The sequence below is a fragment of the Athalia rosae genome, chromosome 5 (assembly GCF_917208135.1).
Source record: "Athalia rosae chromosome 5, iyAthRosa1.1, whole genome shotgun sequence".
NCBI lineage: Eukaryota > Metazoa > Arthropoda > Insecta > Hymenoptera > Athaliidae > Athalia > Athalia rosae.
In genome coordinates, this window is record NC_064030.1 from 6,791,860 (window position 1) to 6,819,119 (window position 27,260).

Genomic DNA, 27,260 nt, shown 5'->3' on the forward strand with positions numbered 1-27,260 from the left:
TTTTCCATCTTTTCACCGATATATCAATTCACCCGCCCCGGCTTCAATCTTATTTGACTTTTCTCCCGATCCTTTTTTTTTCCTTTCTTCTTTCTCAATTTCTTATCTCCAATTGCAGCGTGTGCAGGAAATTATACTATGGACTAACGAGAGTGCATGGGCAAAAATAGGTAAAATTCGAGCGAAAATTTTTCCATAGATCCATACTTTCGTAGCGTACGTATAGTTGTCGTACGTGTGCGTGTATGTATGTGTTTCATTTTACGTTATCTTTTGTGTTTTCTGTCAACTTAATATCTTCATAGTATACACACATGATTCAACAAATCTGATTGCGAGTGAATCGCGTCGGATTCACTAATTTTCAATAGTATACCGTATATTTCATTCTTTTTTTTCCTCCGAATTAATTTTCGTGTAATCGTGTCCATATTTATTTTTTCAATCATCCAACACGAAATCATTATATTTCAGGATCGATCGATCATTTTATCTTTCGTGAATGATGTTGTCGTCGTTGTTGTTGTTGTTGCGTAGTAAAGTGTGTTCGTATGTCATATGTATGTAATAGTATTCATATACTATACGTATGTATATAGTTATCTAATTATTATTTTGAGTATTTTTAATACTTACAAAGATCTATATATTATAATATTAGATAATGGCACAACCTACGGTAAAGTCTACGTCACAGGGCAAAATCTCGCAGTACAACACAGCACAATCATTGTCGTTTATCATTATTATTATATAATTAATATTCAATAGGTGTACGCATTATATTTTATATACACGCATCTATATATATACACGTACACATTATCATTACACATTACATCATTTTACATTTCATTTTAATCGCGAATGATATTTAAATGGAAATTTGAAAAAAAATCTCATATCCAAATAACATATGTATAATGTGCACGTGTATGATATATAACTACAAATGTGTACATATTAATTAATACAATATATTAAAATTGACCTGATATATTATTCTATTGACTAGGCACACTTAGTTGATAACAAGAAACATAAAAAAGAAATAAAAAAATGTTTTTTCTTTTCGGTTTTTCTTTAAACTCTTTATTCTTATTTGTTATATAGGTATGTACTCTTACTTTACTTACACACGTCATTCGCAAATTACTATTAATTTGTCTTTGTCATCTTGCTTTATTTTTTGCATTGAATTTTTTTTTCTTACTTTGCAAATTTTCTCTCGTGTTTTCTTCGATATAATGATGTGTAATATATACGTAGGCATTTACATTATATCTCACCCGATATCATACAACGCGCGATTCAATTTTCAATTCGAATTACGATTATAATATTAATAATAATATTAATAATAATGATAATAATAATCATGATAATGATAATAGCAACAATAACAACAACAGCAACAACAACAACAGCAATAATAATAATAATAATCACAATCAATGTACTGTTATCATTATTATTCAATTATGATAAATCCTATAAATTATTGGTATGTTGTTTTATCAATCGTTATCATTATGTTGAATGTATTATATTATTTTATAATGTAAATTATAATTATTGGCTTAATGATTACGTTGAATACCGCCTCGTTTTTTTTTCCTTTTTTTGTCTTCATTAAATTATTTATTAATTTTTTTTTTGTTACATTTTTTTTCAATTTTTTCACCCTTTATTCAATAATATCAATATCATCACTCATCGTATTATGAAAAAATAGAAACTTCTGACAATAAAAACCAAACAAACGTGAATAATTGTTATACGCCCGCGGATAAAATAAGGCAGGAAATGGGTGCGTGAGAGTCCGATATTTATACCTATATTATATTTATACATATATGAAACGGCGTTCAAAACAGTAAACTTGAAACGTTTTCACTCTTACATAATATTATAATATATATTATATATACGTATATGCATCAATATATGTATGCATATATTTATATATATATATATATATACGATACAATATTACACGATTATCGTTAATTATTACGCAGGGTTACTAACAGATATCATACCATACGCGGGATATTGACGACACGAAATATAAGTTATGTATGACGATCAAACAATTTTTCGATTCCTACGTATTAATTTTTATTCAATCAATATATATCGTAATACGACGCTATCTGTTTTTGAAAAATAGTCATGTACATATTTTTTGGTTGCTCGTTTCTTTTTCAATGTACGCAAAGCATATCTCGCAAACGTTTACAATAAATACGCAAAATCATAATCGCCGTCATCATCATCGTCGTCGTAATTGTCGTGAAACTTATACATATGTATATCCAACACATTGAAACACTGATCTGGGACAAAACACACCCAATTTCCTGTCCCTCTATCGACATCCTTAACCATTTACAAGTTTTTTATTTCTAGTTTTTTTTTTTTTCAGTTTTTTTTCTTTTTTATCTCCATCACATAGCTGCGTAACGTTATATATGTTATGTGAAAGAGATGATTTTATCGATTCATCGTATATAATAATAATAATATGTATGTGTAATTATCAATAGTTAATAGTTAACACTTTAATTAACTGTTTATAATTAATAATTGTAGGTCCTTTACTTGATTTATTTATTTTTTTTTGTTTTAGTTTCAATTTCTCCTTCTTTCATAATCATTGTCGTTATCTTCGTAACTTATCGTTCGGGTCTATCAATAAATAATGCTTGAATGGAATGTATTTTATTCATCTTTCTTTTCATTCGCAGATACTTTTTTTAGAGATCTACAGTATTCGGATGAAATTGAATATATTAGGGTACGGGGTGTTCTACTTATCGTTAATTGCGATGTTATGTTACAATCAATTATTTTTACATTCTTTTTTCGTATTTTATTGTTTTTTTTCTCTTGCGTGGAGAAGTTTGGAAACGGAGTGTAAATTAGAGTGCACTATTTGGCAAGTATATATTTCTTTTTTTTTTCTTCCTTTTTTTATTTCTTTCATTTGTATAACTATTTTTGCTCAATAACTTTTATCACACGGATCTGCGGCGGGGGTTGCACAAAAATCATAGGTTAGATAGGAAATAGGAGAAATATCACGTGCAACTGTAAAATAGTTACGTACACTATGCTGCAAACGAATTTGATTATCATATTTTTTGTTTTCTCTATTTCTTTATTTTTTCATCGATCAAAATTTTGCTCATACGAGAGTTGGTCGAGAGACCAGTTTTCGGTTGATCCTATATTCATCCTATGATGAAATTCAGTTGTTCGCTATCACCTATTATATCTTCCTTTTTTCATAAATCTGATTTTGTTTCTAAATTTTTGTGTCGTTCATATTTGTGCATATCGATTCTTATATATAATGTATATAAATATAATACTTAAATTTTATAATGATAAATTATTCATTGATCATGTAATAAATATATAAATATATATATTCATTACATAAATATCATACGTAATAATAATAATACATAGAATATAAGATAAAAAATGCACAACACAACGTAAATCTTGAAACGTAACGTAACCCTAGAAAAACTTGAATTTCGTATCAATCGTCATTGATTTCAATTATCCATGTCATTTCGGCTATTTCTTTCTGAATTGTTCGTCTTCATTTATAATCAATCGTAGAGTAAAGTTGTTTTTTTTTTTTTTCTTTTTTCGTTTCTTTTCCTCGATTTTATTTTCTACTTTCTATTCATTCGTGTTTTTTATTTTATTTTATTTTACTTGATTTTTTTTCCTTTTTTCTTATCTTTTTTTTTTTGGTTTTTCATTATATCATATAGTTAGAATAGTGAGTATAATTCAACGTACAAATATAATAGAAAAATATAATTAGTAGAAGAATAGATAGAAATAGAGTTAGAATTATTCACCGTAATTAGGTGTGTTACCAATTACTCGTTTATATCTAGTTATTTTAGAGTATCATTAGCATTATTGTTGTTATCGTCATTATTATTATTATTATTATCATTATTATAATTATAGTTATTAATATTTTTAAGAATGAAGTGTCTAGTCAGTGTATAAAAAAATTGAAGAAAAAACAAACCAAAAAAAAAGGAATAAAAACGCATTCGATAATTTTTTTTTAATCTCGTTTCAATATCACGTCAATAGGTAATTGTGTGTTGTTGTTATTATTTTTATTATTGTTATAATATATGTATACATGGGGCATTTCACGCCAACTCGCCCGCCTTTGACCCTGACCTTTTTTATTTCGACCTTCATTTTTGACATTAGCATCACCCATAGAGGGTGAAGAAAAAATTAAAAAAAATTTGTTTTTGTTAAGTATTGAAATAAATTTCGTCAAAAGCATATACAGTAATTAATTTCATATATCAGAATATTTCAATTGTTTCAAGTACGTATTTGTTTTTTCTCTTTTTAATTTTCATTCTTTCGTGTTAATAGAATAACAATCATATGCAGTTAGTATCCACGCAACGCTTTAATTCTTGTCGTTTTATTGTTGTTAATGTTATTGTTGTTGTTTTTAATATTATTTGATACATGCTATGCCATAGATCATTATTGAATAATTATCGATATCAATTCATATGAATTTTACTAATCTTAAGATTATCAATTTCTTCATCATTTGTTTGCCTCACGATACAAAAATCAACTCTTCTGGCAAATTGTTTATTTCATTTTATTTTTTTACATTTTTCCATTTTTCTTCAACGTTTCGATTTATTTTCAACTTGATATAATAATAATGTGTAACAGATTGATGATTCGTTTTCTTTTGCCATTTTTCGCCCCTCGTTTTGGCTTTCGATTTCATCAATTGGTGCGTCAACATACGTGATTATTTTTGAAACGAAATTATCAACGTCATCGAATTCTGACGTAATAACATTGTTTTTCAATTTCATTCTTTTCTTTTTCCCATCAATCGTTTGACTTTATGGGAATTTTTAGTATCCGTATAGAGTGTTAGATATTTTTATAAGTTTGTCAAGGGCTCACGTCGGGAATTAGGAGTATAATTATCGTGTACGATAATTGAAAAGTGTAGAAAAATTGTTAATACGTAGCTTTTGTTTCAAGTTTCATTCGAGTACGTAAGAAAGAACAGTCAGTCTTAGAGGGCGGTGGAATTATATGACTTATAATACAATATTAAAGTGAGATTTTTAAAAAGTGTTGCTTCTTTTTTCCTCTCGATTTGCTTTCTTTCTATGCTTCTTGATGCGAAAAAAGTTATAATAATAACAAAGATAAGAAGCATATTAAGTCATATACAGCATGCATGCGTACATACATACATGTATATTTACTTTTTCGTTCCTGTGCGTACGTGTGTATAATTTTTCGATTCAAAGAGTGATACAAATTTTCATATATACATATTTTATACATACCCCGTGTCTCAGCGTTTAGACCGCAGTATGTCTGGTTGACTGCCGTCAGGCGCCACTTTCCCTATAGCGCCATATTCATTAAAGGGCGTTAGTTTGATGTGGCGTAATTCTTGCGCTCGATGACAGGTAACCAGATATACAACGTTGTAATCGCTGGGAAATGCGGTATATTATGCATGTGTATCGTGTGAATTGAACTTATACGTATAAATTCCATAGTCTGATATTATTATTAATGTTAATATTAACGTTATTATCATTATTAATATTAATATGTTAATGCCTAATATGTATAACAAGGAAGTGAAAAAATCAATGATTTATTTTTAACGTGTTCCGGAAACATTGTGAATCGGGGATAATCAGCTTATATAATTGTAAAATCGATATTATTCCAATAATAATCATTATTATTGTTAATATTAATATTATTAATATTATTATTATTGTTCATACTCATCAATCGATAATATATGCATTTATAAATCTAAAGACGCAAACTGAAGAAAGAAAGAAAGAGAGAAAGGAAGAAAAATTAAGAACGAAATACATCAATTCGAACAATTGCGTTTCTTCAAATCTTTTTTTATAGATCATTTCTTTTTGTCCACTCGTTGGAGTTTTTTTCTCCAAAAATCGTTCGAAATTTTTTCTTTTTCGTTCTCTTTTTTCTTTTCTTTTTCTTTTTCTTCCTTTTTTATTTATTTTTTTTTCATTTTTGGTTGAGAATCGAAGAACTTTCTTCGTGTACCACTACTATACTACGTCCACTATTGCTAAGCTACACACCTGCTTATGCGGCACGCGAACAATTTTCCGCCGGCTATTCTACTAAAAAACACACACCTTAATATATTTGAATATATTACATACGTCGTCCACATAATAATTTATACATACATTTCAATGTTTAGTCATTAAGATGATATTGTTAACGTGACGCTAACAGTAAAGATGAATTAAAGGAATTATAAAGAAAAAAACCGCTACCAATTATATATTTTTTTTTATATGTACAAGAGACGAAACATTACGTCGTTTGATTTTTATTTTCCTCCTTGCTCTTATTATTATTATTATCATTAAAATAATTATTATTTTATTAGGGTCGCGTATATCATTGGCTGGTTATACAATAGGCAGTATACATGCAGCCCCACACATTCACATGATATTATATAGAAAAAATAAAATTATCATACCAAGAGCCCAACGATTAGGTATGGACCCTTTCGATAACAAATTAACAAAAACATTACTCCTCGTATTTTCAACCCTTACTGTTAATTGTTATTATTATTATTGTTATCCTTAACATTGTTATATTGATTAGGTATGAATTTTAATTTTAATTACATCCTACGTGTATACAAGATAAAGACCGAAGGTAGATTATAAGAAAATTTTTGAACGATTACCTTCTTGGCTTATGACCCCCCCAACCCCGTCACGCGCCCCTCAAATATGCGAATATTTTTATAACCAATCCGTGTTGAAACAATTAATTGTTCTTGACATTCGTTAGAATGATATTGGTACTTTTTATGATGAAAAATTACAAGGAAAGAATACAGAAAACTTATATACTTGTTGGAAAAATATATCGGTGGAAAAAGAAATCCGAAAAATCGGTACAGCGATAAAAAAAAAAAAAAAACATCGTAATCCTCATATTTTAATATTGAAAAATTGTTTTCCATATAATACTATTATTATTTTCAACCAGTTGGCCGACTAATTAACACGCAATTACACCCTGTATTAACAAAATGTGAAATACAAAAAGAAAAATCAGCAAGAATCACAAATACAATAAAAGCTTGAACAATATCTGATCAAATAAATGATGTGTATGAATTTTACGTCTCTCCACACGGATATTTGATTATTTTTTTTTCAGGTTATTATCTCGTTCATTTTTAACTGCGGCGCAATTTCGATCGTAAAAATCAATCAATCGATCGATCGAATGATAAATGAATAATATAAATCTGAATCTGCGACGGATTTTTTTCATCGGCCTACGTATACAGGGTGAGTTTTTCCAAACCACCCTGTACGGTGTATGATAACGTATGTAATAAATATTGGAATAGTTTCTTAACGAATTTACGCAGAAAATGCTATTATATTTAAGCAGCGTAATAATATGTTCAGTTGAATGATTTTATTATGAAATTTTTCTTCGGTATTTGTTTTCAAAGTCAATTTTTTTTAATATCATTACCATTATCGTTATTAATAATATTATTATCATTATGGCGCTATTTCGTGTATACCATATTTGAGTATGTATCATAGGGACAAATTCATACGTGGGCGTAATTATATACTCGTACCTATCGATGAATTTTAATAAATATAATAACTAATTGTTATAAGGAGTACGTTTACAGCGTTGGTGTTCAGTTACAGTTCATTTCAAGAAGACCTAGCTAACACATTCACATGTTACGATATCGATATATGATTATTATCATTATTATTATGGTTATTACTACTGTTTATCCCTATTCTATTCAAGTTATACCTATTGTAATTAATTTTCTTTCGTCATTTTTTTCCATCTTGGGTAGGGAATATGTGATTTTTTTTTTTCTATTAAATAAATTTTTTTTCTTCGTTATCGGCATCATTTTTATTTGCATTATATAATTTTTTTTTAATTCTATACCTCATCTTAGGGCATTCGCGGGTTACGTGGATTTTATTGTATATTTTTTTTTCTTTACGTTGCAAGATAATAACTTAATTTTTCCGATTTCCCTGTTTTTTTTTTTTATTTAAACAATTTCAACGAAAAATTAGGTCGATATCTTTTCATAGGTGAGTGAGTGCTGTATTTAATGATAATAAGTGCGAGAGTAGATTTCATTTTCTTTGGGCACGTTTTTTCGAATTTAGCAAAAACTGAGTTTTTTCTTCTCTCGGTTCTTCAATTCGCCAACAACAATCTAATTTTGGCAGGGTGGGGGGGGGGGGGGGGGGGGCAAAAAATAGGTGATATGTAAAAAAAGATACGTTATAACTGGGTGTAAGTTCGTTTCATCTTTTTCTTCTCAATTTCGCAGATCATCACAGTCCGTTTTTTTTTCCATTTTTTTTATAGGATTGGGTATTTATAGGGCAAGATAATCGTCATTCTTTGATTTTGGTTTATTTTTTTTTTCTTTTCTTTTAATGTCTTTCTCGCTTTGAAACGATTTTTTTTTTTTCTCTTTTGTGATCAAATTACAGAAAATTTATCAATAATTTCAATTCGATTATATCACTATAATTTTAACATTCCTCAATACTCAATTCAACAACACGCGAACTGTCAATTCAATTCAATTCAATTCGATTCAAATTCAATCATCATCATCTAACATGAGCAAAACGCAGTTAATTAAAAAATACAAACATTTGACAAATACATTCAATAATGACGGTATATATCATATATCAACGTACATAGCTAAATATTATTACTTATCATTAACATTATTGTAATGTTTATCATTATTATTATCATTAATATCATTAATATTATCGTTATTAGTTGATTACGGAGTAATACGTTTTCTTTGACCGATGGTGCAAGAAATGAATTTTCTCTTTTCCCCTGAAATTTTTTTTTAATCGATTATTCGTCGAACGATAAAAGTACAAAGTTTTTCTTCTTTTTTTTTTCTCCAATCGTTTTTTCTTAAGGAACCCCAGAATTTTATTTGATTATTCATATCTTTTTATCGTTACAATTCAATGATTTTTCTTCTCTGTTGCTGTTCACGTGATTTGTTCTCGCCAGAGATTCTTTTCCCTCTCAGAACTGAAATTTCTTCAAATTTTTTTCGGACACTTGACAGCGCCGTATACATCGGTGCAACAATAGATAAGCAATTTAATCTTAGTTTATAATAGGCCAAAACAAAATGGTTTCTTTCACTTCCTTATCTCATCATTTCATTTCTTTTTTTCGAAAATTCCTATTTCGCATAAACTATACGTATATAAGTATTACGAATGGCACGTAACACTGCGCGTTCGTTGCGAAACAATTATAGACGGTGCTTCCGGTCAATTATAACAGTATTTTTACATTTACTTACAATTATTTCAAAAATTCATCTTATCTCGAGTGGTTTTTTTTCTCTCTCTTTTTCTTTTATCCGAAGTCGAAATAGGTTCGAGTCTATAAGTGTAGAAAACTGGCATGTGGCTAAGAAAAGTTTTTCTTTCTCTCGCAATTCCACTTTATAGTTTTTGGTTTCTTTAATCTAGTCTTTATTATTCTAATATTTTTCCTTGTTCTTTTTTTTTCAATTAACTTTTTCTCAATTTTCTCCTTTTTTTTTCTCCTACTTTCTTTTGGTTTGCATTACAACACTGCACGATAGCGGGACGATCCCGCAAATTTTTTTTTTGTTTTTTCTTTTTCGTAAAATGTTTCAGTTTTCAAGGTTTCGTTTTTTGATGTTCCCTAGATTAATTGACATGAAGATACTTACATACTTTTTTTTTGGTTTTTTTTTTTTTGTTTTTTTGTCTTTTTAGCAACACATTAATTTCTATCCGTTAATTTTGCATTCCCATTAATTAATTTTAATTTTTTTTTCTATTTTTTACTTTTGTTGTCAGTATTATTTCACTTATTCATGTAATTAACGCTACTGCAGTAGATATTTTACAATACCTATAATATTTTCAAAATAGGTATTACGATATCGATTACTACACCGGCGCCATATTTGAATATCGAAAAATATTTTTCATAATACATATACCTATATAATTATGTTTACCGACCGTAATAATATTTAGAGCCGACGTGATTTGATTTGATTCGATTTTTTTTCAACTCTTCAATAAAATTAGAATAAAAAATAACTGAAAAAATGAAAAGAAAAAACGAAATTCGTGGCAAAGTTTCTTTGAAATAACGAGTTGAGAAATTTTTCAATTTTATTTATAAACTTTCGCTCAAAATTTTCGCATCGTCAGTGTATAAATTCAATAGAATTGAATTATTCGTACATCTTTATTTTATTTTTGATCTGCAACGTTTTATTTCACAAATCATTAGCATGATTATTATTACTATTACAATCATTATCTCTATCATTATTATTAGTATTATTATTCAAGTATAAGAATAAATGCAAATGATTAGATACGCGAACACCAAAAAAACTTCTTTTTTTGTTAATCTTTCCAAACATTATGTACGTATGTTTTATATATGTATATGTACACATAGTGTGTTTAATTATGGACGCTACTGTACGCAGTTGTAGGCATTTTTTGCACACATGGAATGTATACCTATGTGTCAGACAGATATACACTTTTTTGAATAATTTTTCATTCAAAATGCCGCGCAGTTTTGGGTATTTTATTTGGATTATTTTCTTAGTCTTTCCCTCAAAAATTGTTCCTTTCTCTATTTTCTCCTCTCCAAATTTGTTCGAAGTTGTTCTTTCATTTTGACGTCGAACTTTTTTCATACATACCGTCCATCTCGTTTGTTTAGTTAACTGTTTTCTCTCATCTCTTATTCGACCATTAATTTTTTTTTGTTCCTTTTCGGTTACATGTTATTTTATTTTTCATTCTTGTTCGTCTTTTCAATAGTACATAAAACAGTGGCATTAATAGTATAGTTAGTAAATGGTAAATATATATATCCTACAAATATTTTTCTGTTCCCAGGTTCATTTATTTTCAAAATTTAAAAAAATACATATATGACAATCCGACCTCACGAGGATAAAGAATCTGACTTATAAACTCGCAATTTCTAACTTCTATGTAAAACTTGTCAAACAACGCTTTCTTTTTTTTCACTTTTTTCTCTCTATTTCCTATTTTTTTTCAATGATTTTTTTTTCTTCTTTGTTTCAATAGCCCCTAAATGTAATGAATCAGCATCATTAATATTACCGTTATTATCGTTATTATTAGTACAATTAGATATGAGTAGATTACATAGTAATAATTTTTATTTATTACGTTACGATAATTTATATCATTATATTATTGGTATTTATGATAACATTGTCATTACATATGTTGATGTATTGTTATTATTATTAATATTATCGTTATCGTGGTATCAGTATCGTAATATATATATATATATTGTGTATATATATATATTACATTAATGTATACGCACTATACGAAATAGCAAAGATTTGAGAGGCCATGACTAGACATTTAACCATAATTACGCTTACAATGTAATAACAAGATGGCGGGTGGCTCAACGAAATGGCCGACAAAAACACTCGACTTACGTTTACTTTCAATAAACCCCACGCTTATAATTAGTAATAATAATTATATAATAACTATATATATATATATATGTATATGCATACATACACATATACCTATATATCAAGTTGTTTTTTCTCTGGTTTTTAGGTATATATATATATACTTTAAAACGTTCACAATTATAATAGTAGTATTATAGACAGACATGGAATACTGGAAATGTTCTTTTTTTTTTCTTTTTTCTTTTCAACATTACTTTTATTACTACAAATATTATATGTTAGTGTTATTTAAGTTACGTTACTTCACGATACGATATTATACCATATGTATAGATATTTTTCATTCAACACATTGGCTTGCGAGCTCGCGTTCGCGTGCATTACTGATTCCAAAAATTTCTCTTATTTCCATCTTCTTCTTTTCTTTTGCTTTATAATGTTCTTCATATAAATTCGCATTCGCATCAAAACTTATAGATATTCAACAATTTCGCACATAAAACCCTTTCTCTCTTCGTATTATATGTATAGTATAGTAACTTCCCGCAACTATAGTAGGTAAATGTATAAATTGTTCGTCTTCGTTCTTTTTCTCTTCTTTCATTTTGTTTCTTTGGTATTTCGTCCCAATTTTCTTTCTTTATTTCAACATGCATTCTATTTCCACATGTATAAGGATATCATATAGTCCGCGATTTCATCATTCGTCATCATCAATAGTTTTGATTTGATTTTTAATTTTTTTCTCTCTCAACTCGAGAAGAGACGCGGTAGGTATAAAGTCGCGACTGTTGGTTCGATTATTTCCGAACGTTTTATAGCATCGAATAATTTTAATGTTACTTTTCAATAATGCACTATTATTAATTATCATAATCATTGTCATCGTCATTGACAGGATCACTTATACGTAACAAAAAAAAAAAAAAAGAAGAATTTCATCACCACCATCATCATTGTATTTTCCGAAGAGGCCGTGTTTCCGTCCTTTCCTAATTCATGAATTTCTTCATTTCTTTCCGCTTTTCTCTTATTCCTCATTTTTACTTTCCCATTTTTTATATTTTTTTTTATTTTCTTTTTTCTATTTTTCTAACAAAGTACTACGTTTTGATGCAGCGCGCTCTACAATGCGCCACCGTTGATAATCGTAAACCGCGTTGTTCGTTTGATTGTTAAGAAGCATAATGTATCTGGTTCAATAAACGCGAAGATTGGGCTTCGTTATTTTATTACCTTTGATTCTTCAGTCTTACCGGTAATTAAAGCATTGTATTTTGGTTCAATAACTGTCATTATTAATTTCTGTTTCACATTACTTAAAATGTTATCCTTGGTAGTGGGAAGTCATTTCGGGAGCGTGCGGGACATTTCGTTAGATCGTAAATTTTTTCTGTTAGTGTTCTCGATATTCTTAGTTTTCTTATTTGTTGGTTTTTTTTATTTTTTTTATTCTTACTTTTTCTCCGTGTCCGTTATAATTTACTTGTATATAATATTGATCGTACAACTAATTAGTGATAATTATATATACTGCGCAATTTTAATTAGGTAATTTGATTTTATTTTTATATCATCAAGTTTAGAAATTTAGTTTTAGATCACTGTTATCCTATATCGTATCAATGGATAATCTCATTACTAATCTAATTTTTAATTTATTTTTTCACTACAAATATGTTATTTACTATATGGTTAGACTACCTATCTACGGCAATACAAGAATAGGTTGTGTGTCTGCAGAAGTTCGATTCTATTACAAGAATTTTTTAGATTTTAGTTTGAAATTTTTTTTTTTTTTCTTTTTTCATTTTTGTTCTATTTTTTTCTGCATAGAAACAAACTACGCATTATATATATATGGTGCAAAATACCGAAAAAGCGTATACTTCGAAGATTTTATCATTGAAAACTATATATTTGACTTGTGTAAAAATTTTGGAAAAGCATATATTTCATCACCGTGTACCTGCAGTTAGCCGATTTTCATTTTCCCTCAAAACATCGTTATATTTTCATAAGTACCTATATCAAGGCGGAGATAGAGACGCGGTGCGATCGGTATACAATTTGTAATAGATTAGAATAATTTCTATTTGTCATCAGCCGAAAATATTATACCTATACGTATGACAAGTACAATAGACAAGAATAATAATGATCGAGTGTGCATTAGAAAGTACAAAACCGCGCTTCGTCATTTTTTGTTATTTCATTACCGTTTCATTTCTCATTTTTCTCCGTGTTACTTTTTTCCCTTTTGTTCAACGCTGCTTTTACCTTGTCAATTCCTGTGCTCGTTTTTCACGGGACTAACTCAGCTATTGCTGCTATTATAAATCCGGAACTTGCACCGGTTGGATTTTTCCTCTTTTTCTCAAATATTCATCTTCCCCTTTCCGTATAATCGGTGATCCATTTTCCATTTTTTTTACTTTTGTTTTGCCTCTACTCTCTTACCCTCTCCGCGACATTTTTGCGAAGGTATGCGGATGGCGTGTAGAATAATCTCACAGAATTTCCATATCTCGACGTAAATTATTTGGGGTAGTTTTAAGACATAAAAAAATCAACTCCAACACTCCCTGCGATACAAACGTATCTTATACCTTCATCTTATACTGATTTCTAGAGTCAAGTTCGGTAGGATCCTCGATTTTTCTTGTATGATACAATAATGACTACTGTGATTCTTTCACTTTCATTATTATCGCCATTTTTATTTTATTTCTTTTCTTTCATAGATGTGCGTTCGTCTTTACCTGCACCGCGAAAAATTTCTTTCGTGTATCATTTGCAATCTCTGATAATATAAAACTTACTTGCGCATGGATTTGGAAGGAAATAAAAACGAAAAAAAATCAACGTTTAATTCTCATTCAATCGCAATGTGTTTTAATTTTGTTGGTTTCTCTGTTTTTTTTTGTTCCGCTTTTTGGTTTGTTTTTCCCTCTTTCTTTTTCATCGACTCATACGTATAGTTTCAAAATTAGACGATCACTCATATATACCTATACCATGTGTACAGTATAATAATAATAATCATCAATTGATCGATTGAATCATTTAATTAATTAATTCATTAATCAATAGAATCAAGTAACATTAATTGGGCCCGGGAAGAGTGTAGGTATTTAATGGTATTCAATTACCAGAGTTGCCACGCGTCGTTGAGACGCTTATCATTTCAAGTTATTATCATTATTTTATTATCATTATTATTATTATTATTATTAGAAATATTATTATTATTATTATTATTATGGTTGTGTCGCGGACGTCTTCAATACATATAATAACAATAATTCATTATTATTATTATCATTATTATTAGGGTTGTTGTTTTTGTTAATTTTTATTATTATTTTATGATTCTTAAGCGTCCCATTCGAACGTACAAAAATATATCATCTATCGACTTATAACTTCTAAACAGTAACCAGACTAAACACGATCGTTAATTACATATTGACCGAAGTGAATAATTGTGTCAACAAAATTGTTAATTTATTTTTTATTATTTATATTTATTATTATTTTATTTTTCATAATTATCCTCCAAGTTCAGACATTCGTTATTTGTTATTTATCATGATAGGAAATGAGAAAAATATTTATGTCAGATTCATCGGTTGAAACACACGTGCGGTTGAAATGTGTTAATTGTTGAAAGAAGAAATGAATTTTTTCTTCATTTCTGAGATCGTAAAACTTGACTTGTTAGAGGCGAGGGGCAAGATCAAATATGTTCAACTTATAATCGTTGAGAGAAGAATATTTTAAATTTACATGAAATGAGCAAAATCAAAATGCAGGCTAATTACTGTGGATAAAATTTTACCAAGCACTACAATTTTTACTGTAAATAACATACCTACCTATTTATTCATAACCAAGAGAGTTGCGCCTTTCGTTACTCATTATAAATTAATGAATTTACATTTTTTTCACCTTCAAATGATCGGTAGAAACGATCGTCTTTTTCGCACCTACCTTTGAGTTTTGCAAGTGATATTATACTACCTACTTCGGCAGTACGAATTAGGAATGAAATTCTTCGGCTGAAAGGTTGTTGTGCATTGATTCAAATATATTCTATTTCACGTGATAATCTCTCGCGTCAAAAAACATGAAGTTATACCGTTGAAACATGTTATTAGTATTTGGATAAATTATTTTCTTTCCTCAGATAGACACGTATCAAAAAATCAATGCGCTGAAGAACAACGTTAAAAATTAGTTATCATTATTATCCAATTTACGAGATCTCATGAATCTGGATGGAAAAACTAATCACTGGAATATTTTGCTTCGGTTGAATTTTCTTTCGTCTCCGATTCTTTCGAACCGAAATTCGTAATTCAAGACGCCACAACCACAATTAAAAAATACGATTACGATAAAAATTACTCACTTATATGATATAATTTCACGAAAAAATAAAGAAAAGAAAAAAAAAAGGAGAAGAAACACTGCAAAACTACGAACAAAAATCAATTACCTACTTTCATTACTTATTTTTGAATTTTGGAATGTGAATAGCGTATACCTAGTATACGTAAGGACAGTGCAAACATGGGAGCGAATGAGGATTGGTTAGCTTGAATATCAAAATTGATTAAAACAGTATAAGCCACAATTTCAAATTCGATATGCGACACCAAATAACGTTTCTCTCCTTGGTTTAAACTTGCTTGAAAATTAATCAATTTTGACTTCAAAACATTCCAAATATTACTCACTCCAGGGGTGGAAGGAGGATTGGTATGCAACACAATCGACGTTTCATACCTTAAATTACAATATGTATAGGAATCGGGTAGGTAATATTGTATAGAAGAAAAAAATAAACACCATAACTCAATTTGAATATAATATGAACTGAAAATATTATTAAAAAGCATTTTACAACAAAATAAAAAAAAAATAATAATAATAATAAGTGATAACTAAAAAACAAACAAAAATACGATTTACAATTAAATTAAGAACAATTGGGTTGTTTTTTTTTACTCCAGTTTTCTCTACCTCCACTTTGTATTTTTTTGTTATTTTTTTCATTACTTTCTTTCTTTCATTTTTCTCTTTTTAAATAATAACATGTAACAAACCGTACAAAAAATAATAATAATAATAATAATAATAATTCAAAGTTAATTCTGCAATTATATAAATTGTATACATGCAACGAGCACAATAATCGCAGATAATGATTTTCACGCGACGTATATGCGTGTCCTATAAATAATCGTGTGTATGTACGTGCGTGGTGTGTGTGTGTATACGTGTAGTTGTAGTTGTAATTTTTTCCTCATTTACTTTCTTTAATTTTCTTGTTGGTTTATTTTTTTGTATAAGAAATTTTTGCCTCAACGCGGGGGAAACGACGAGAGAATTTTTTTTTGTCTTTTCTTTCGTTTCTCATTAAATTTTGGCTAGCTAGCGCAAAGCGGCGGGGACTCCGCTAATCGTATATCATTGATAGTTTCCTACGAGTACATCCATAATGATAATGATAATAGTATTAATAATAATAATAATAACAATAAATGTAATAATAATAACTACTGATAGAGTTAAAAGCACGATATAGTTGTTATAAATTCAATATCAAATTTCTTTATGTCATACACGTCATGTTTTATGGTGTATCTGTAACCCGCTAGCTTAAGTTGGGATAACTTTTTCTATTTCTTAATTTTTCCGGTTGAAAATATCCGTATCTTATGCACATAAGTACCCCAATTGTGGGTGTATTATAGGTAGTTAAGGTAGTCACGATATTGAGGGTAGAAAATTTCATATCCATTGGATTAAAACGATCGTCGTGATTCGGTATGAATATTTGATCAACGCACAAGTTCTATTTATGTTGTACAATGAAAACGTAAATGATCAATCGAAACATATTCTTCCATATCATCTATATTTTTCCATTCAATCATAATTTATCGTTGATTACCCCATCAAATTGAGTGGACAGTTTCAGGTGGTTTCCGATTTAACATGACGCGACTGACGCGTCAACGCGGTGTTATTTGATATTGAATTATATAATAACTATCAATAGAGACGAACACGTAACCAAATATAAAAATAATAATAATAATAATGATGATGATGATGATAATGATGATGACGACGATAGTGATAATAATAATAATAATAGGCGATGTTATACGATGACTTATAAATAATTCTTAAACAGTGAAACTTTATTACGGCGTTCACTCGAGACGCCATGTTTCTTCGTTTCTTTGATTTCTCTGTCTTTCTCGAATGATTTTGTCGGACGATTGATCGATTTTCAACCGAGAATCTTTATTTGTTAATCCGATTTCTTTTTTATACTTCCAATTGAGTTATTTATCGATACGGAAGTAATGATAATTCTTTCACCGAAAATCATTGATATCATACACTCCTCTCAGCGGTACATTAGTTAAGAATGACGCCTTGCCGTTAGCCGGTTTTTATTTCATATTATCTTTTTGTTTGTACTTGTATTCCATTTGTTCTTATTTTTTGCATATTAGTTTCTCTCTTATTTTCGAATAATCCGATAGCAAATTTGAGCAGAGAGAAAATTAATTAATTAATAATAATAATAATGTTAAATAATAGTTATAAATACGGTAAAATAAGATTAATTAAGTAACAACTTATAGTACCAACATTTCGGCTATTTATAGCTAAAAAAAAGTTAGCCGTGTCTTTTTTTTACTTTCTCCTTAATTTCAAATCAATTATTCTTTCGTTTCTGAGCAACGATATGTCAAAAAAAGTTATTCGTGCCTCTAACAGATGTACAATAATTGGCACACGTCTCCAGCGGAATTTTTTAGTAGAAAAAACAGAAATTGAATGAAATGTGATTGAAAAAAAAAAAAACACATCATTATTTATAACGACCTTTTTTTATTTTGCTAATTTTCAAATTCGTATACTAGATGAATTATTTTACTATCGAATGAGCGAGCTGCTCATATAGAGTTGCATGAATAAATTAATGAAACAAAAGGAGAAAACAAGGTACTCGAAGATTTGATGATTTTTAAAAAATTTCTAATAGTACCGAAAAATATAATAACAATAACAATAATATTAATTACGGACAATAGAGATGCACCGTTATTAATCTTTACACTGGATCGATCGACTGTTACATTAATTATAATTAAAAAAATAAAAAAGAAACAAAAAAATTCAATTAAGAACAATTAGATATGCATTAATGGAAAGAGAAAAGAAATGGAGGGAAAATTAACGAAAATTCTGTTTCATTTTTGATATTTAACATTATGAGATCAAAAAACGGTAAATCAACGAGGTACTTTGTTCCCTAAATTATGGTTAATGAGATTAAAAGAAATAATAATAAAAAACGAAAATTATCCCCATTCATGTTTCCTACAACGTTGACAGCACCGCATTTACTTTCCTTTTTTATATTATACTTTTTCAACATGAGATCATGTAATTCATACATACCCTTATTGAATAAGTGTATCAATATGACGGGTATATACGAATACGTGTCAAACGTACGGATCTTTACATATAATTAAAATCTATAGATATATACTCATGTAAATATGAATAGTCTCAAGATAGGCCGGAAGTTGTGGACGATAAGAATTAATATCTGTCCGCAAGTTCCGGGAAGACTAGAGAAAAGAGAAAAAAAAAAATAGAAAAGAGAACATAGCGATGCTGTCGCACGTTTGTTGCAACATACGTACGTACGTACGATTTGCAGGTTCCGTTTGTGATACGTGAAATGTGAAAACGTGAAGCCGATTGCATTTCCGTTTTTTCTCTTTTTTTTTTTTTTTTATATCGAGGTATCAAAGACTATTTCACAACGGTTATTTTTCGTTGAGAGAAAAAAGAAAAAAACTTTCGAAACATTAATAAACACGTATTTTTCGCTGATCTTTTCCAACTAGACTCTTTGATTCATTTCAATTACTCTTCCCCCTTTCTTTCTTTCGTTTCATCTCTCTATATTACTTTATTTCGTTTAATTATCACTCTAATTGTATCACGATTTTTTATACGAATCATAATGATTGTCCTTAAGAATTGAATTTATACCTACAGTACTACTACCGTGATGAATAACAGTAAGATTGAACGTTGAGAATTGTGAAAAAAAAATCGATCATTTTCCAACATGCGTAGTTAGGTGTATAAGAAAATTATTACGTTGTTCATCTCTGTCACTTTCTCTCACTCGTTGTACGCTCCAGATATTATGATTATGATTAAATAAAATACAATAATAATTATGACGGTACAACTATTTTATAACTAATCAAACAAACAAAGACTATCGACAATTTTGATATACATAATTCATCTATATACATCCGCGATTAAGGGCTGATTTTCTTTTTGAAATTCTTATTTTTCATCGATTTCATTGCTAGCTAGCCATTTATTTACAATTCCTGAGGTAATTCCTCGATTCTTTTTATTTTTTACGTTCACCGTTTTCGGGGGGATAAATAGCAGGCAATAAGGTACAGTAATACACAGTGAAACAAGCTGGATCTAATGAAATTTTGTGTCCTACTAATTAAATCTATGTGTACATTTATCTTATGTGCATTACGTGGAGATAACATGCGACATTTTAATAAAACTGCGCGCGTAAGTAATTTCGTAGGATTCGAGTAGATTAGAATTAAGAAATAGAAATAACAAAAAAAAAGAGAAAAAGATACCCTAATATTGATAATAATAATAATAATAAGATGATAATAGGAAATAGGAAATAGGCAATAATGTTAATAATGATTAATAATAGATGACGATGAAGTTAATAAGAATAATATTAATTGTAATAATAATGAAGTGAATAATTTTCATAATAACAATAATAATATACGCGAGGAGTGAGACAACCCCGTTCAACAAAATATATTAATACTATATGTTCAAATAGAGAAAAACCACTTCTACGACATTCCTGATTGATTGATTAAATTCGATTAAATCATTTAAGATATATGTAAAGTGCCCCGAGGTTGATGAGGGGGAAATAATAACAGAGAGCCTTCCCCTTTGATATTTCACGTATTGATAAAAAAAAACCAGCGAATGTTGAAGAAAGAAAAGGAGAAAATAAAAATATTAATAATTATAATTATAATATTTACCAACACACACTACACTACGTGTTTCACGTGCTATGTATATACGTATAGTGTGTGCGTGTATTTATAATTAAATCCGTCGGAAATTCGGTTACAACAAATTTCAAACACAACTGTTGAAAAGTAAAGCGAATGAAAAAAAAAAGGATTCAATGAAAGAGAGAAGAAAAAAAGAGGGAGCGAATGATTAAAAACTATTATCAACTAATGTACAAAATAACGTGCGTTTTAAGGAGTGCGTATATAATACTGCGCGCGATTCATTATTCATATCAGATATTTCAAATGTAAAATTAAAAGGAAAAATAAGTATGAAAACTGGACGAGTTGATTAGGTAAAATAGAGAACTAATTCGATCGACGTGATAAAAAACGGGGGAGAGAAAAAGAGAAAAACAAAAGGAAAAAAAAATTCAACGAAGTTTTTCAGGGATAAGAAACACATTATTTCCCCGTACCTATGTAACATACGATAACGTGATAACCTTACATTAGTATAAAAATAATTCTGTGGGTCCAAATTTTGTTGAAATTTCGACTGATTTTTTTTCTTGCCTCGTCCAAATAAACCACTTTCGCACCTATCGTTTGATCAGATCAATTATTCATCTCCCTTTCCCGCCGCAATCGCAAAAATATATTCTATTCCCTCGATTCTCCTATGTGTAACAAATTTGGTGATAAAAACAAAAATAAAAAACGAAGAGTAAAGAAAACTAAGTGGCAGGAAAAATTTGATTCGCCATTTTTCTTTACCCCTCCGTAATTATTATTTTTTACTTTTTGGCATCTATTTCAGCGTGCAATTGATGATATTACACTAAGGGGGACAGAAAATAAAAAAAAAATAATCGTAATTAATAATGAGAATAGTAATTAGTGGAGGTTTAGTACGATACGCGGAACAACGCACGAAACATACTTAGTTATACTTGTAAGGTACGTAATGTCTACTATACACAATAATAAAACAAACGAACAAAATAATATTAATAATAATATACGTATCATACCACATAAAAGTTCACTAACTTAGTAGTATATTCACTAATATAAATTAAGATATTTGATAAATGCACCTCGCGCAGATCTCTTGTGTATCAAGAAAGTCAAGTTTCTTTCATCTTATATACCATTATTTTGTGTTTCATTGATTTTCAGTTTCGTTTTTCTTCTTACTGTTTCGCTTTGTTGAGTTTTTATTTGTTTGTTACTTTTTTTTTTCAATTACTTAACCACCTATAAGATAACATAACAAATTATTAAAGATTTATTTTCATTAAGGAGAGAGAGATAGAATGTAGAGAGAGTTGTTCCAATTTAAAAACAACAATAATAATAGTAATAATAATAATAATAATAATGGATAATATTACAAATTAATGATCAAAAACAAGGGGATACACGAGAAAACGTTAAAGCTGTATAAAAAAACAACTATTCTCCATTTTGTTTTATCGTTATACCGTTGGAGGAAGAGGCAGAGGTAGGGGAAGAGGAAAGGGGGTAAAAAAGAAAACAATATAATATATGTAACGACGATAATAATGAACAAGGAATGATCGTGTGATTGATTCTCATAATTATAATAATAATATATGATTCAAGATGCGCGCAGACGTCACGCCAAATGCCGATATTATATAATAACAACAAAAACTTATTTTGATGATATATATATGTATATAACATTGTGATACGGTATGATAAATGATGATGGTGGTGGTTTTGTGTTTGGCAATGACGATATACGATGATTATTTTCAACATTCATAACCATTGATGATATTTAAATGATTGTTTCTCATTTTTATCTTTCACTTTTCATTTTACTTTTACTTTAGTTTCGTTTTGCTTAATTTTTTTTTCTTGTTGTTTCATTTACTCTAATAGTAATAATAGTAATAATAATAAGAATAGTGATAATAGTAATAAAAATAATAGTTATAATAATAATAATAATAATAATAATTGTAATATAGTGTATATAGGAAATATAGGTTTTGGTCGCGTGGAAGATGAAGATGGGGAGTTTTTCAAAGGGAGAACAAGTGACTAGCGGCGGCGAGCTCTACAACTAAACAACAACAACAGTATTATCAGTTATAACAACATTAACAAGTAAGTTTTTTTTGTTTTTTTTTTTCATGGTTTTCCTCCTTTTCTCATACCCTTCGTTTTTACTCCTCCTGCTTCTTAACGTTACTTTATTTTCTCTTCTCTCGTTATTGTAAATTTATTTCTTATCGATAAACGTCAGTGTGCACGCGTGCTCCTCTCCAATGTCAGTTTAGATCGGTAATCAAGCATTCGCATGAGGATAATATTAATTAAAAATATTAGGTATTAATAGTAATGTTAATGATGATAAGATCAATAATAATGATAAATAAGCGAACGCATTTTGTGCATTGCGCCGAGCGTCGTTATCGTAAAATTAAAAAACAAATCGAGTGTATAGGTAAGAAAATAATCAAGAGAATGAGGAAATTAAAAAATAATAGTTAAAAACAATAACACAAAACCAACAATGATATCTTTAAAGGATCAATGATACACTGATACCTGACCAATGAGGACACCTGCACACACCGATTGAATAGTTAAGATAAAAATAACGATCCGCAATTTTTAATCGGCGGATCAAAGGATAATTGCAGTCCCGATTGAATCGATCCGACGAATACGATCGATCGACGCATTATACAATTTCAATTGATTACGGATGTTTCCTTTTCCTCCTTTTCTTTTGGATTGTTGTCGACGTACCTTTCATCGGTTTAGTCTACATGCCTATCGGTGGTACTTGAACGTAACGATATATGTAAAGTCGGTAATCCTTGCTCGCGAGTACGACCGAACCGTCGTCCATTAAAGCGACGTCGAAACACTGTGCATGCTTAACTTTGCTCTCGAGAGCCGATACCAATTGTCCGTCCTGAGTGAATATGGTGAGATTGAAATTATTGTGATTGTCAGCGATGAGTATTTCTCCGGCGGCATTTATACCGACGCCGATCGGGTAATTCGTTATGCCCTCGCCACCGATTTGACGTAGGTAAGCACCCTCGTAATTGAATACCTTTACGCAGTGGGCGCGATTGTCGCTGATGAATATCTCTTGTTTGTCATTCACCACGACCCCGTTCGGGAATTCTAGATGTTTCGAGCAGCCGAATTTTTGAAGCACGGTGCCGGCTTGGTCGAATATTATAACTCTCATTACTTTGCATTCGACCACGACGATTCTACCCTTTGAATCGACGGTGACGCCCCTCGGATGCTGCAAAATGTTAGCCCCGAATTTACGTACGAATTGACCGTATTGATTGTAGATTTGTATCTGATGGGTGGGCGATCGTTCGGTAACGATAATATCGCCCGATGTACGCACAACCGCCACTCTGTTGGGATACAAAAGTTGACCATCTCGTTTACCGCATTCTCCAAATTGAAATTTGAAACGTCCCTCTTTGTCGAATATTTGTATACGATGATTGTTCGTGTCGGCGACAATGATGTCGTTCTGTGCGTTCACCGCTACACCCGACGGTTCCGTAAACTGACCCTCCATAACCCCGAATTCGCCGAATTTACAATGATAGATCATCTTCTGACGTTTTATCTGCGACTTCGGTGGGAATATCGCCGCCGACATCAGTTTCGACGTTAGATCGAGCACCGAGTCCGTCGGTACCGTTGGCAGAGGGTAGTGTTCGTTAGCCGATACCGGGAAACTGTCGCTTCCGCCGTTGCTCCATTTCTCGTAAGGCTTCATGCCGTTCAAATTCAAGTCGCTTATCGTGGTGGAGAATGGTCCCAAACTGTTCGCGGAACTGAACCTCTTCGATATCACGTTACTTTCGAACGGCGAAGGTGACGTAGACGGTGCACAAGTCGTACTCGTCGACACTAGTCCGTTACTGTACGGTCTGTCCAGGAGAAGACCACCCAGTGAACCGGCGCTTCCTGGACCGCTGCTGCCGTTGCTACTTCCGCTTGAGAGTGCCGTTGGTCTCGCGATTGGTGGTTGTTTGCTGGGTCCGGCGTTACTTTCGCTGCTGCTTCTAACGTAGCCGAACGTGTTCCTCACGCCGACTTGGATGGCCTGATAGTTACTGACGAATTCGAGATCGGCCGAATGATTCGAAACGTCCGGCGTAGAGTTCATGAGAGCCTGGAGTTTCGCGTCCAATAATTTTTTCACCATCAACACCTCCGTCACCGTCGTGAACTTCGTGAGTCTTTCGACGAAGTCGCAAGTTTGTTGTAATTTGTCGGCGGTTTCATTGGCCTTTTGCGTTATCACACCGAGTGATATGTGTTTAGCCGAGAACACGGACTCCAGTTCTTTGAGGAGTTCTTGTTTTCGCTCTTCGAGCATCGATCGATAAAACTGGAAGGTGTCGTTTATCTCGTTCTGGGCTTTGTGATATTGTACCTGAAGCCTAGCGGCTCCGTGATCGGCAGCTTTCACGGCCGACCTTATGTCCGACACTCTGACTCTACCTTCGTGAACGGCGCGGGCGACCGCCTCCAATTGTTGCGGTCCTGCCTCCGAAATGTGAGCACAATCGTGCAATGGTCCCGGGTGATCCGTTACGGTACATTCTTTGCACACCGGTACGTTACAAGGCCTGCAGTAATATTTTAACAGTTCGCTCTTATGTCTGGGACAGACGAGAGCTTTGTCTCCCTTACCTCCGTTGACTACGATATTGTTTTTGGGTTCTTCTATTTTAGAATCACCGAGATTGAGTACCCGGTGACCTTCGAAACAGTGCATGAATTGGTGTGCCATTACGCAATTCGGACAAAGAAAATTGGCACAATCGAAACACCTAGCTACAGCGTCTGATTCGGTTGATTTACAACCGGTGCAACGTACTCCTCCTAATCTGCAATGTGGGCAAGGTGCGTCGCCTGGTTTAGCGTCGAGGCAAAGGTCGCAGCTGTCGACGTCACAGATCGCGGAGTCGCTTGCCGGTGGGGAGCTGCCACTCACCGTCGACGGTGACAGCGAGGATAACGATCCAAGGGAGTTTGCACGTGATTCCAACGATGGTGTCGGTGAGGCCATCTTCAGTCAACCGGCATCCCTGCAACAAATATCGTCCGTTCAAAAACTGTCGCAATCTCGACCATCCCGACGATTTCGACGCGAGCCGAACGATTGAAACGAACGATGCGGATGAAACGAAATAGGCGACGATTTTTCGGGCGACTAGAAGTATACGATATTGAAAATAGTGCAATCCCTCTCTGGTAGAGGTTCTTTCGCGGTGTGTCACTCGTGTCGAAGATAAAGACTCGAAGCGTCAGCTGAACTTCCGAGTGATTTAATACGAGACCGTCCGTCCCGCATCGTTTAATTACACCTGGGCGCCCGCACGTAGGCATCCTGTGTTTCAAGGACATCGTTCACGAAGGTCGTAGAACTCAGATTCCCGCGGTTGTTGTTTGAACGCGCGAAGCCGCTAATCTCCGCAATGTGGGGCGTTGGGAATTATTCTAGAAATTTGTTATCCGATATCTCGATGTACCGTTTTACCACGCATATTCTCAACCCGTTGAACGCGTGTAACATGTAAAAGGTACGAGAGGGCGGCAACCTTCCGCGTTAACCTTGAAAGCGACTAAATTTCCCAAATTCGATATAAAATGTACAAAAAATTTACTTCGCACAAAACAAAAGCCAACCCTTGTACGACGAACGCTGCCGTTACACCGCTAACGGCCAAAGTTTATTTCCGTTAAGACTAACCTCTCCTCTCTTCAGCCGCCACATACTAATGTACCTCGGTACACGCAGCAAACGTGGCAAAAGCTTCTCGAATACACGGGGTGAGAAAGAGCCGGAGGGGGAGAGAGAGAGAAAGAGAGAAAGAGAGAAAGAGAGAAATAGAGAGGGGTGGAAACGGGTGGGTACACACAGACGGACGTTACTCTGCACACAGACAAAAGTTCGTGCGCATTGAACCGGAAGGTTCTCTCCCTCCACACACAAGGGGTACACGCACTTACGCATCTGCAAGCCGCGTGCACCCCCGGATCGATGAGAGAGCAGCGTGGGCTACGGTACGGACCGGAGAATCCGGATGCCGAGGGGGTTACGGCCAGAGGGAGAAAAGGAAACGTCGTGCCCAGGGGTGCGTGCGGCGCGTCTCCGACCGCCGCCACAACGTTCAACGTCCGTTTCTCGACCTTGGAAACGAGGTGCGCGAAACCAAACCACGCGTCCGATCGCGTAGAATTCGCAAATTCGACGGTTAAATCGAAATTTTATTTTCTCCCTTCTGGTGTATATTTTATCTCGCATGCTGTGTCGTATCGGTTAAATTTTATGAAAATCTGTCGACGATTTTTGGCAAGTTGTGAAATTTATCCAAAATCTATCAATACTCGACGTATGGAATAACAATCGCTACGTTATCGATAATTTGAGCGAT

The 27,260-nt window shown here is 31.7% G+C and overlaps 1 protein-coding gene across 4 annotated transcripts in view; it reads right to left on the reverse strand.

The window, feature by feature from the left end:
* The window catches only part of LOC105684536 (brain tumor protein), a 114,840-nt gene continuing 87,580 nt past the window's right edge, over nucleotides 1-27,260 (reverse strand). For all 4 annotated transcript variants that reach the window (XM_048656124.1, XM_012397949.3, XM_048656125.1 and 1 more), the window contains one exon: nucleotides 1-25,910. In XM_048656124.1, coding sequence (XP_048512081.1) covers nucleotides 23,597-25,891 — 2,295 coding nt within the window. In that variant the 5' untranslated portion in view covers nucleotides 25,892-25,910 and the 3' untranslated portion in view covers nucleotides 1-23,596. The remainder of the gene's footprint in view (nucleotides 25,911-27,260) is intronic.